This window comes from Pseudorca crassidens, chromosome 21, assembly GCF_039906515.1.
Source record: "Pseudorca crassidens isolate mPseCra1 chromosome 21, mPseCra1.hap1, whole genome shotgun sequence".
NCBI lineage: Eukaryota > Metazoa > Chordata > Mammalia > Artiodactyla > Delphinidae > Pseudorca > Pseudorca crassidens.
In genome coordinates this window covers 3528834-3541157 of record NC_090316.1, presented here as the reverse complement: position 1 = coordinate 3541157, position 12324 = coordinate 3528834, and the positions used below count along the sequence as shown (strand labels likewise).

At 39.7% G+C, this 12324-nt stretch overlaps 1 protein-coding gene across 19 annotated transcripts in view; it reads left to right on the top strand.

The window, feature by feature from the left end:
- Positions 1-12324, top strand: part of PSD3 (pleckstrin and Sec7 domain containing 3) — a 573112-nt gene that overhangs the window by 302284 nt on the left and 258504 nt on the right. Inside the window, exon 11 of one of the 19 annotated variants that reach the window (XM_067721853.1) lies at positions 3729-5947. The exons of the other annotated variants lie outside the window; for them this stretch is intronic. Within the exon in view, the coding sequence (XP_067577954.1) occupies positions 3729-3734 (6 nt within the window). The 3' untranslated portion in view covers positions 3735-5947. Of the gene's footprint in view, positions 1-3728; positions 5948-12324 lie in introns of those variants that run through there. 19 annotated transcript variants of the gene reach the window in all.

The following is a 12324-nucleotide window of genomic DNA, read 5'->3' as shown; positions in this document are numbered from 1 at the left end:
AAAAGTTGGGTACCAAAAGGCAGCCAGTGATAGAATATTATTTAGGTTCTTTAAACTTGAAACTGGCTGGGAGGATGTGATGTTTGAGATGGGTCTTCATTTGAAAAATAGGTACAGTTTTAGTAGGAGACTTATTTTGATTTTTATTTAGGTTAATATTCCACTTCATCTCCCCCCCCCCGTTTCCTCTCCATAGACATTAATGTTCTTTCTTTCTTTCTCATTAGCACCCCTGACTATTTCCTCACCAAATCAAGACCAAACTATGCCAAACCATCTGGCGTGTTTTATGGCTCCACAGGGCCTCCCCATCCCAATGCTTGGATGTGGTTTGCCTTCAGGCATCATTGGGGATGAGGTGGAAAAAGTTCTGATAGATTTAATAGGACATCCCTAAAACTCTAATAAAAATCTTCAGGACATAAATAGAAGAGGATGAGAATGTGAAATGTGGGCCAGCTCTGGGTTGGAGGCTGAACTTCCTGAGAGACATGAAAGCTTGAGGATTATGACTATGGTCTTGGGAACTGTACGACTGGATTCCAGTCCCAGCTCCTCTCTCTGATTAGCCTAGTGATTGTGAGCAAATTCACTTAAACTTTGTCTCTTGATTTCCTCATCTATGAAACGGGTGGTTTTATTAGCACCCACCTCATCTAGTTGTTTTAATAATTGAATCAGTTAATAATATATAAACTCTTTAGAGACCTAGCATGTGTTAGGTATTATAAGTTTTTATTTTTAATATTACTTTATTCTTTACCTATCTCAAAGTGGACTGGACAAGGACTCCACCCCTTCCTGTGAGTATTTGGACCCAAGGTGTTTTACATGTCCTAGGGTTGAGTGGGATTAGCGTCAGTAGACAAGACCTCTATCCCCCATCCCTTTTCAGCCTAAACACACACATCATCTTGGTCTTTAACAGGAAGCATTTGTGACCTTGACCTTGAGCATTGCCTCCTTTTGTGGTAAGATTTTTAATCCTCGTCATTTATGGCTTCCTTTCTTTCTAAAGACTTGTTGGTTCCAAAGAATGGCCATTGAAATCCTTCACGGGAGGCATTATTCAGTGAAGTCTGTCTTGACATTCTGTAGGCACCTGACAATGAACCTTGGTTAACCCTGTGTTTTCTGCCTTTTTACCTTGTTAGCAACAGTGCCTTTCTCTCGCACCTTATCCCTCTTGGAACATTTTTATACCTTAGGTTTGGTTTGGGTATTGGATGCTGCAACAGCGGAGAGACTAAGGAGAGTTTGGAATTAAACTGGTCCTGAGATCATGAAGAACCTTTGAGGAAGCAAATAAGTTCTGGTCCTCTTAAAGATCCCAAGAAAATCCTGGGATATAAATGGGGATGTGAATTATTTGAAGTGACTTCAAATCCCTGGGGAAGAAGTGTTGCTGTATGTCTCCCTGCTCTGTGCGTTCTCCAGATAGAGAGCCCTGGGTCAGAAGGCTCATCGGTTTAACGGTCTTGCCCGTCAGTTTTTATAGATTCTTGACTGTGTTATCCTGAGGATCTCTTCCACCCAGTCTCATCAGGGGCAGATTCTAAGAACTAGTGAGAGTGTTGACATGTAATCACATGCATGTTTCTGAAGCGCTTTGTAGAATAATCTTTAAAAATTTTCTTGATCATCCTCTATCTCATGCTCCAAGTGTAGCACCTTGCTTCTTTGCCTTTCTGTTTCCCAAGTTTTTTTCTTCTGAGTTTCCTATTAACCTCTATTCTTGATTTTAACAGAAAAGCTACATTTGAATCTTTAGTCCAGTTTGCTTTTCATTTCTAACTTTGGTTAGAAATGGTACATTACATGTTGGAAGAGACTTCGGGACTTTGGGGGTGACTACCAGTTATTTACATGTCTAGAGGGGAAGTAGCCATTTCATAATATATTTACATGAAAGAAGAGAAGAAACAATAGGAAATAAGAGAAAAGGAGCCAGTGAAAAGTGGCATAGGAGCACACTGGGTGAAAAGTCAGTCAGTTATTGGCTGCACAATAATATCATTTTGAAGAGCTCCAGACTGAATATTTTTGGCAATGAAACATGAAACCCATGTTTTCTATCCGAGCTTCCTTATTGCCCCCTACCATTTGATACTCAGACAATGGTCTCCTTAATATTTTTGTCCTGGTCATGGTTAGGTTTATATTTTTTTTTCCTTGAGCAGCAGTTGAATTCAGTAGGTGCCAACAAGAAATAGAAGAAAAATAAGGCAAATAATCGAATTCAGGAGTTTTTACATCATCTTAATTATAGAGAGGACAAACAAGAAAACGCCCAAGTCTTTCAAAATGATTTTAATATAACTAAAAAACAAAACTGAATACATTTTGCAGAGTATTTTAAAACATACCTTCTCCTAAATCAGCTTAAATACACAGGTAGCTTTAAGAATAAAGCAAGGTAAATAATGTTGCTTGGGTAAGTCAATGACATGTCCCCCTTTCAGGCTATTGCTTATGATTATATGTTTGACTTCAGAGTATTTTTCAAAAATTTAATTTTTTTTTAGAAATTGTTTGCTTCCATCTTTCTTACTTGGGAATTTATTAACTCTGAAATTAGTTGCAGTCTCTTAAGGGAGACCAAAAGTTTTTTCACTCTCTTAGGTTTGTAGTTAATGGTGAAGTGTGTGTGTTGGGGGTTTAGGGGGTGTGGGGTAAGGGGGAGTAGTAATTAAATTGAAATAGTGTAAATCAGTGTGCCTGGCTTAGTGGAATTCACATGATTCATTCCACTAGTGGAATAATAATAGTGAATTAAATTGTTACATATTCCAATTCAAGAACATGGTATATTTTTCCATCTGTTTGTGTCATCTTCAGTTTCTTTCATTAGTGTCTTAGAGTCTTCGGAGGCAAAGGAGTCTTTGCCTCCTTAGGTAGGTTTATTCCTAGGTATTTTATTCTTTTTGATGCAATGGTAAATGGGATTATTTCCTTAATTTCTCTTTCTGATCTTTTGTTGTTAGTGTATAGAAATGCAACAGGTTTCTGTATATTGATTTTGTATCCTGCAACTTTACCAGATTCATTGATGAGCTCTAGTAGTTTTCTGGTGGCATCTTTAGGATTTTCTATGTATAGTATCATGTCATCTGCAGACAGTGACAGTTTTACTTCTTCCTTTACAATTTGGATTCCTTTTATTTCTTTTTCTTGTCTGATTGCTGTGGCTAGGACTGTGTTGAATAAAAGTGGCAAGAGTGGGCATCTTTGTCTTTTTCCTGATCTTAGAGGAAATGCTTTCAACTTTTCACCTTTGAGTATGATGTTAGCTGTGGGTTTGTCATATATGGCATGGCCTTTAGTATGTTGAGGTTTGTTCCCTCTATGCCCATTTTCTGGAGAGTTTTTATCATAAATGGATGTTGAATTTCATCAGAAGCTTTTTCTGCATCTATTGTGATGATCATATGGTTTTTATTCTTCAGTTTGTTAATGTGGTGTATCACATTGATTGATTTGTGAATAATTGAAAAATCCTTGCATCCCTGGGATAAGTCCCACTTGATCATGGTATGTGATCTTTTTAATATATTATTGGATCTGGTTTGCTAGTATTTTGTTGAGGATTTTTGCACCTATGTTCATCAGTGATATTGGCCTGTAATTTTCTTTTTTAATCAATATTGTTAAAATGGCCACGCTACCCGAGGCAATCTACGGATTCAGTGCAATCCCTGCCAAAATAATAATAGCATTTTTTTTCACAGAACTAGAAGAAATAATTTTAAAATTTATATGGAAACACGAAAGACCCTGCATAGCCAAAACAATCTTGAGAAAGAAGAAGAGAACTGGGGGAATCACATTCCCTGACTTCAGACTATACAACAAAGCTACAGTAATCGAAACAGTATGGTACTGGTGCAAAAACAGATACATAGATCAGTGGAACAGATTAGAGAGCCCAGAAATAAACCCACACACCTATGGTCAATTAATCTATGACAAAGGAGGAAAGATTATACAGTGGAGAAAAGACAGTCTCTTCAATAAGTGGTGCTGGGAAAACTGTATAGCTACATGCAAAAGAATGAAAGTAGAACATTCTCTAACACCATATACAAAAATAAACTCAAAATGGATTAAAGACCTAAATGTAAGACTGGATACTATAAAACTCCTAGAGGAAAACCTAGGCAGAACACTCTTTGACATAAATTGTAACAATATGTTTTTGGATCTGTCTCCTAAAGTAAAGGAAATAAAAGCAAAAATAAACAAATGGGACCTTTAAACTTTAAAACTTTTTCATAGCAAGGGAAACCATTGAGAAAACAAAAAGGCAGTATACTGAATGGGAGAAAATATTTGCAAATGATATTATCAATAAGGGGTTAATACCCAACACATATAAACAGTTCATACAACTCAACATCAAAAAAACTAACAATTTGATTAAAAAAGGGTGGAAGACCTGAATAGACATTTTTCCAAAGAGGACATGCAGATGGCCAGTAGGCACATGAAAAGATGCTCGATATCACTAATCATCAGGGAAATGCAAATCAAACTACAATGAGATAACACCTCACACCTGTCAGAATGGCTGTCATCAAAAAGAACACAAATAACAAACGTTGGCAAGTGTGTGGAGAAAAGGGAACCCTTTGTACACTGTTAGTTGGAATGTAAATTGGTGTAGCCACTGTGGAAAACAGTAGAGAGGTTTCTCAAAAAACTAAAATTAGAACTACCATATGACCCAGCACATCCACTCCTTAGCACATATTTTAAAAAAAAAACAAAAACACTAATTTGAAAAGATACATGTACCTCACCATTCATAGCAGAATTATTTACAATGGCCAAGTTATGGAAGCACCTTAAGTGTCCACCAGCAGATGAATGGATAAAGAATACGATGGAATACTACTGAGCCATAAAAAAGAATGAAATTTTGCCGTTTGCAGCAACATGAACAGACTTGGAGAGCGTTACGTTAAAGTGAATAAAGTCAGACAGAGAAAGACAAATCCAAACACTGTATGCTGTATCTAAAAAAGACAACAAAGTAGTGAAAAAAGAAGCAGATTCGGGCTTCCCTGGTGGCGCAGTGGTTGAGAGTCCGCCTGCCGATTCATGGGACACGGGTTCGTGCCCCGGTCCGGGAAAATCTCACATGCCGCGGAGCGGCTGGGCCCGTGAGCCATGGCCGCTGAGCCTGCGCGTCCGGAGCCTGTGCTCCGCAACGGGAGAGGCCACAACAGTGAGAGGCCCGCGTACCGCAAAAAAAAAAAAAAAAAAAAAAAGAAGCAGATTCACAGGTACAGACAAGAAACGAGTGATTACTGGTCGGGGGTGGGGGGGGATGGCAATATGGGGGTGGGGAGTGAGAGGTACAAACTGTTGGGTGTAAGAAAGGCTCAAGGATGTATTATACAATATAGGGCATAGAGCCAATATTTGGTAATAACTGCCAACGGAAAGGAACCTTAAAAATGATATAAAATTTTTTTTTAGAAAGTTAAAATAATTGTTACATATTCTATTAGTTAGAATCCCAATAAAATGTTACTATTTAGATGTGTTTGTTTTCCTTTGCTTTCCCAAAAAACAGAATTTAGATGTGATTCATTTAAAAGAAGTTTCTGAAAATGCATGTATCCATTACTTAACATATGTAGTTGGCTGAAACCATTGTATGTTTTGTTTTAAATACAATTTTCTTATTTGCTATTCTTAGGAAACAGTAGCTTGTGAAAATGATGGAGAAATTAGCCAGGAGGGTAGCACTTAAACAAACAGATCCAAAACATCAAAAGAGAAAAACACATTTTAAATAAAGGTTAATGTATCTTGTTGGAAAAAGGAAGAAACGTAATTAGGAAATATAAAAATTATACTATGCAGGTTCATAACCATTAGGCTTTTAATCAATTACAGTTGTATATAGGGGTAAGCAAAAAAAAAAAAAAAAAAGATTAAACCATTAAAGATGGTTTAACCAGCCATTAAAGATTCAAACAATTTTGTAAAAGCTCGAACTCTGAAAAGTACCTGTTTGCACGTAGTGACAGCAAGAGCTGTAGGATTTTTCTCAAAAAGAGAGAGCAAAGCTAGCTCAGCTTTCAGAGTTCCATTGACCTATCTAATTTGACCCTTTCAGCTAGGGAGAAGATTAACAGTTTAACACTGACAATTGCCCTATTTTTCTTTCTACCAAAAGGCTGACCCTAAGCAGCATTTCTCCCCCATTTTGCTCTCTCCTCTTTCATCTTTGCTTCCAGTGTTATCAAATTAGGACAAGTATAAATGGGGAAATCTGAGTAAGATCGGGGTTTTCAATGTCAGTACTCTGGTTGTGATATTGTACTGTAGTTTTGCAAATGTTACCATTGGGGGAAGCTCGGTAAAAGGTATAAGAAATCTATTATCTCTTACAACTGCATGTGAATCCACAATTATTTCAATAAAACTTTCAGTGAGAAGGAAGTTCCATTTCCCTCCGTTCAGCCAGAGATTTAGGCATCATACAAGGATGAGTTTCATGAAGTTTTCCTACTCTTTCAAACTTTACTGCTCTTTCATTACTCTTTCACAGCAGTGAGTGTCACGATGCTTAAGCTTAAGCTATAATGGTGTAGCAGCATTAAAAACAGTGCTTTTAAGAAAAAGGCGATGGGGAATTATTTTAAAGAGTTGAAAGGCAGAAGGTCACATGAGTCCATTTAAAAAGATTATTATTATTACTCTGGGATCTGTGGAGAACTGTTTGAAAGGAAGTGGGAGTGAAAATGGGGAAGATGGTGAAGAAATGGTTGCAGTTGTCCACGCGAGAAGGGTTGGCGGCTAGGACGTGGGTGGCGACAGTAATAAGGGAATGATTTTAAATTGTTTTGAGATGTTATTAGCATTTATGTTACTAAATTATTTTCCAAGTTGCCCCTCTGTCCCTTCCTATATCACCTGTGTTCTAAACTGCATGAAATAAAGAACAATAAAAAGTAGGAAGAGCCTGTCTGCTTCTTCTGAGTTAATGCTTGGTCTTTGTGCCGCTTTGTGCCTCTGTGAAGACCTCGGCCTGGCCACGCAGGCTTTTCAGTTTTCTCGTGTGTAACGTGGGTAGTAAGGCCTTCCTCCAGGAGTGATTGTGAGGATTGGCAAGTGCATCGCCGTGTTGTCACATGGCTCTCGTCTCTGTGACAGGGTTGTGGGAGTCCTGGGCTCCACACCTGTCCTCTTGCTGCTGCTGATGAGTGATGGCGCCTCAGTCATGGTTTCTTGGTTTGTAAAATGAGATATGTGGGCCGTGCCCATAATTTTCAGGTTTTCAGTTCAGGCTCCTTTTAGCCCACAGTATCTGGGGTCACCTTGCCCTGTCCCCACTCCCCACTGGGACCAGAACTCCTTGCTCTGTTTTTTTGTTGTGCTCAAACTTACTCATGTACAGTGTCTTCTGAGCAAAATATTTTGTAGCAGAGAATAAGCTGGAAAAACTCTATACGTGGTCTTTACGGATTCTCAGTCTAAGTATTAGGAGTGTTCTTAATGTCATTTTTTTTCTTTGTAAACTCAAATCACATCACTCAAGTTTTAACTTTTATGTTATATTTATTGGTTCAGACAAGTATGTATTTAATAGTGAAAGTTCAGATTTAAATTCAAGAAAATTACCTTTGTTGTGTCAGCATTCTCAAAGGATTACTCCTGAAGAATTATATGAGAGGAAGAAACAGGCCACAGTCTGAAAACAGTCTGAATTTTTTATAAATGAAAAGCCTGAAGTGAATTCTCAGAAATACTTGATCTGAGTTATATTTGGAGTTTGCAGTTGAAAATAGGAACTGAGGGGTGGTATTTAAGTGTAGCTAAAAAAAGAGCATCAACTGTTGCCTGGAGTAGGTGAGCTCTCTCCAAGAGAAGGTCCTGGAGACCTGGTAGCAACAGTCTCTATGGAGGAAACGGGCTTGAATGCTTATTCTGGTATAAGCAGGAGAGCCTTTTAAGAGAAAAGCTATGTTAGCAGCTTTTTAAGAGAAAAGCTTTAGAGGTTCTGGCTTAAAATATGGAATGTAGCTTTGTTCAGTAAAACGAATCAAGCTGAGGTGTGATACAGGGTTCGTGGTGTGTTTCTGCTCTGGTTTCCCTGTGGAGATCTGGTTGCAGGCTGTTGCTTCCAGTCGCGTGCTGGCCTGGACAGACAATGCTGCTGCTTCTGGTGTAGTTCAGACCTTGAATGGAAGACGGTGACGATGAGGAAGATAATACTTGGAAGCTGCTGAAGGTCTATATCTCGTGTTCATGCTTTAAAACAATCTATTAAAAAGAATTCTCTTAGAACATTTTGACAGAACAGATGCTGCTTAAAGAGTACAAACAGATTTTTAACCAAAAAAAAAGAAGAAGAAGAAGAAAAGAAAAGAGTTTGAGTAGGGGAAAGGGGAGGTAGTCATTAAGGGTCCTGTAATGGAGTATTAATGATTCCCAGATAGATTCCATTTTAATTTGATCATAAAGAAATGCTACAGAATTTCATATTCAGATGCATCCATAGAAGTTAGAATGGTCACATGTTTGGAACATTTTTAAATTTCATAATATAGTCCACCCAGGTTGGTGCTCCTGTCACTCAGGCATGAACATGTGGTATTGATATGAATGTAATGGGTCACATTGTGAATTTAAACTGTCCTCCTTTTGCTTATGATATACCAGATGGGGACAGCAGTGATGGGCTTCTTTTAACAGGCCTGCAATTCAATGGCAAATGAAATATCACAGCAAATAGTCCATCCTAAACACAGGGTTTACCTGTCCATTGAGGACACAGAGACACAGATTTTAATTTAAAGGCATTTGTAGCTGTACAGTACAGAATTTCACAAAGGAAAACAATTTGTTTTGTGGTTGTATTAATGCTTCACTTATGTAAAGGTCAGTTGTCTGGAAAAGACTCAGAAGTTGAAAACACAAAAAAATTAAAATAGAAGTAACTCTGAACAGCCAGAATAAATAGGTGTTATACAGAGTCTGTGTAACAAACCTTACAAATTTTACTCAGACCCTCATTTATGGTCTATTTTCAATAATAACCAGAATTGTTACTTCTTCAAAATTTTGGCCTAATCTTCCTCCCTGGCGTATCCTAAGCCAATGGGCACTTAGATGCCATTATACAGACAGCTGCCTAAAACCGCGCGCTGTACCTGCCACTGCTTATCTCAGAGTCAGCTCACCTTTTCTAAAACAAATTTAATAAAACACAGTATCCAGGTTGTTATTTAAATTTTTAAATTGAACTTATTTTGAAGAAACAATTGTTTTCCCAGTTTAGCCAGGAATTAAAAGGATAATGTTGCATGGAGTGCTGTCAGTTGGATAGATGGACCTTAGCAAGAAGTGATTTGATGATGAGGTGAAGAGAAAGAGAAAACTTAAAAAGCCCTGGATCTCCACATGGAGCAGCTGGAGTTGTTTTGATGAAGGGCAGGCAGAGCTGAGTAGGCAGCAGCTTCTCAGAGTGTGTTACAGCCCAGCGGAGTAATGGATGGACTTAGAGAGCCACCAGGAACGTTACATCATGTTTACTCAGTTTGATTAAGGAGACAGGAGAGTGAAATGATTTGGAAAGATTGCCAGCAACTATTTTATAAAGGTTTTTCCATTTAAAGAAATTAGCTTCAATCAGAAAATCCACTAATATAGAATAATTCATTTCTCTACCGAAAAACATTCTTGAACTTCATTTTTGGTCAATGTTGGATTTTTATTGTTGCTATTTTAAAGCTTTTTGTTTATTCTAGTTGTTTTAACATTTACCCTCCTCTCACACTTCCCCCAGATAGCGGCATAGTTTTTGTGCTGTAATGCTGCTTTTTCAGAAACACCAGGAAACACCTCGCAAGGAGGTATCTCTGGATGGTGCAGTGCACTATGCCCCTGACCAGTGGAAGCACCTTCTCCTGTGGGTCCTCAGCACCTCACCAGACCACCTGTGGGGAGGCCCCCTCAGCACCTCACCAGACCACCTGTGTGTCCCCTCTGCACCTAATGAGACCACCAGTGGGGAGGTCCCATCCCTTCCCGCTCTTTCCCAGATGAATGAGCTGCTGTGCCTATCCCCACACACTGCCACGTGAGGATGACCACCACGGATGCCCCACCTACTCCTGGGGCAAGTCATTTCACCACAGGGTCTCTTAATGCTGGAAGCAACCGGAAGCATTTATTCCTTGAGAGTGCAACATATATAAGTTGTTACTCTTCTTCCCCTCTTTTTCTTTCTTTTTCTTTCACTTCCAGAAACACAAGTCAAAGGTAAATCTCTATACCCAAAATACTACCTTGAAGGGTTATTTGCATTTCAGGTTGTTAGTCATATGTTGTAGACTTGGGCAAAAAAGTCATCTTTGGAAAGGGTCATGGATTCTGAGATGCCTGACTTTGGATTAGATGGTATTGCTTGTTATTTGCGTGTGACCTCCTCCCTGCCCCTATTCTTAAGGGCGGGGACTATGTCTTGCCCTTATACCTAGTATAATTCCAGGACAAATCAGATATTCAACAAATAATTTGTGAAAGAAATGATTGCAGTTTTATATAAAACCCAGTACTGTGATTTCTGACCATGTGAACACCATGTGACCAACTTGATGTTGTATGCAGAACTGTCAATGTATACATACAACCATCTTTTCTTGTCTTTTATTTTTTTGAGGGGGGATCCATAGTTTTAATCAGATTTTCAGAAGGACCTTTGTTCCCCCCAAATATTGATAGCTATAGACCTAGGACTCTCCCAGAGTGTAGACTTGTACCTTGTTGTTTCAATTAAAATAAACAAAATATTTAGGAGAAAGGATTTTTCTTTCCCCTCTGTACTTTGTTCATTCATTGAGGCCCTGATATGCGCCCAGTCTCTGTGCTGGATTCATGGGTGCAGCCCTTAATAAGACAGACACAGGCCATGCCCTCTTGGAGCTTAGAATTGGCAGAGAAAACAAATATTGAACCCATGATTATGCAGATCATGAAATGCTTTACTCAAAATTACACACTTATTGTGTTTAGTTACGGAGGGCAGACTTAGTAGATTTGCCATATATGGCGAAAGTCAGAAGCTGGATCAAGGTGAAATCTGAGATGACTTCGTTGGCATTAGCTCTCCTTTGCTGCTCGGGTTTAGCTGCCATGTGGAAATTGGCGGCATTTGGCACCTCGGGGGTCATGGAAAGTCAGGCCTCTGTGCGTGTTTCTTGAGCACTACCTCTACGGTCAGCGCCTTACGTTTGTGGATGAAAAGCCTGGAGACGCGGAGAGGGAGCGGCCGGCGGGGTGCGGGGTGTGGTTTTGCCCGAATCAAAGATGGCCGCTGGGAGTGCAGCCTCGCGCAGTTTCACGTCAGGTTCTGGAGCTGGGGGAGCCTCCGGGTTGCTCTCAGCGCCTCTTCACGAAGCTGGCGTAAGGCAAAGAGGCGCCTCTGGAAGAGGCCAGACGCGGGTGGCTACGCTCTGGGCAGGGGCCGCGTCTACACCTCCGCTCCTAGCTGCTGATCTGGCGGCCTTGCGAGTGTAAGTGGAGAGAGGCTTTGAGGAAGCCGTCTGTGCTCCCAGTGCGTCCCCGTTTCCTCAGCTTCCTTGGCTTTAGGAGTGAAAAGTGAGATTAGGCCCTGGTTGCCCCGACATTGCCCTCGCGCTGTCACTTTCCGGTGGCCAGGCATAGCCAGGAGGTCGGCGGCTGCAGCTTCCACTGCGGACTCTCCACGGTCACACTCGTATTGGCTCAGCGTGTTGGTGCCCGGCTCGGTCCTCCTGGCGCTCACACTCTAGTTGCAGAACTGAATGGACACACGTGAACTGTTGGGTATCAGTTAAAGAGTAATTAAAGGTTAAAAGGTGTGGTCTCATACTGTTAATTAGCAGTGAATGTCGCTTGGCCGTTGGAGCCATCCCCAAATATTTTCTAGTGAAAGTAGCCTCGTATTGCTCAGAACAACCCGTGACCTTTTGTACCTTTCATAAAAACTAATCGCTGCCTTCGTTGTATAGATCATGCACACGTATTATCTTTCCTGGTAAACTGCATGTTATGGAATATATACATATGTAGCTATCGTGAGCCCGCACGAGAATGTTCATAGCAGCATTGCTTATATTAGTGAAACAGTTTAAATGTCCACTTACAGGAGACTGGATGAACAAGTTACATTATTGGACAAATTGCCATACACAGAATGCTAAAAGATGGAAATTAATGAACTAAAACTATTAGTAATATTGATTTAGAGTTCATTAACATAATATTGAGAAAAAAGCAACTTACAGAAAGAGGTATATGGTATACCATACATAAATAAATGTTTAA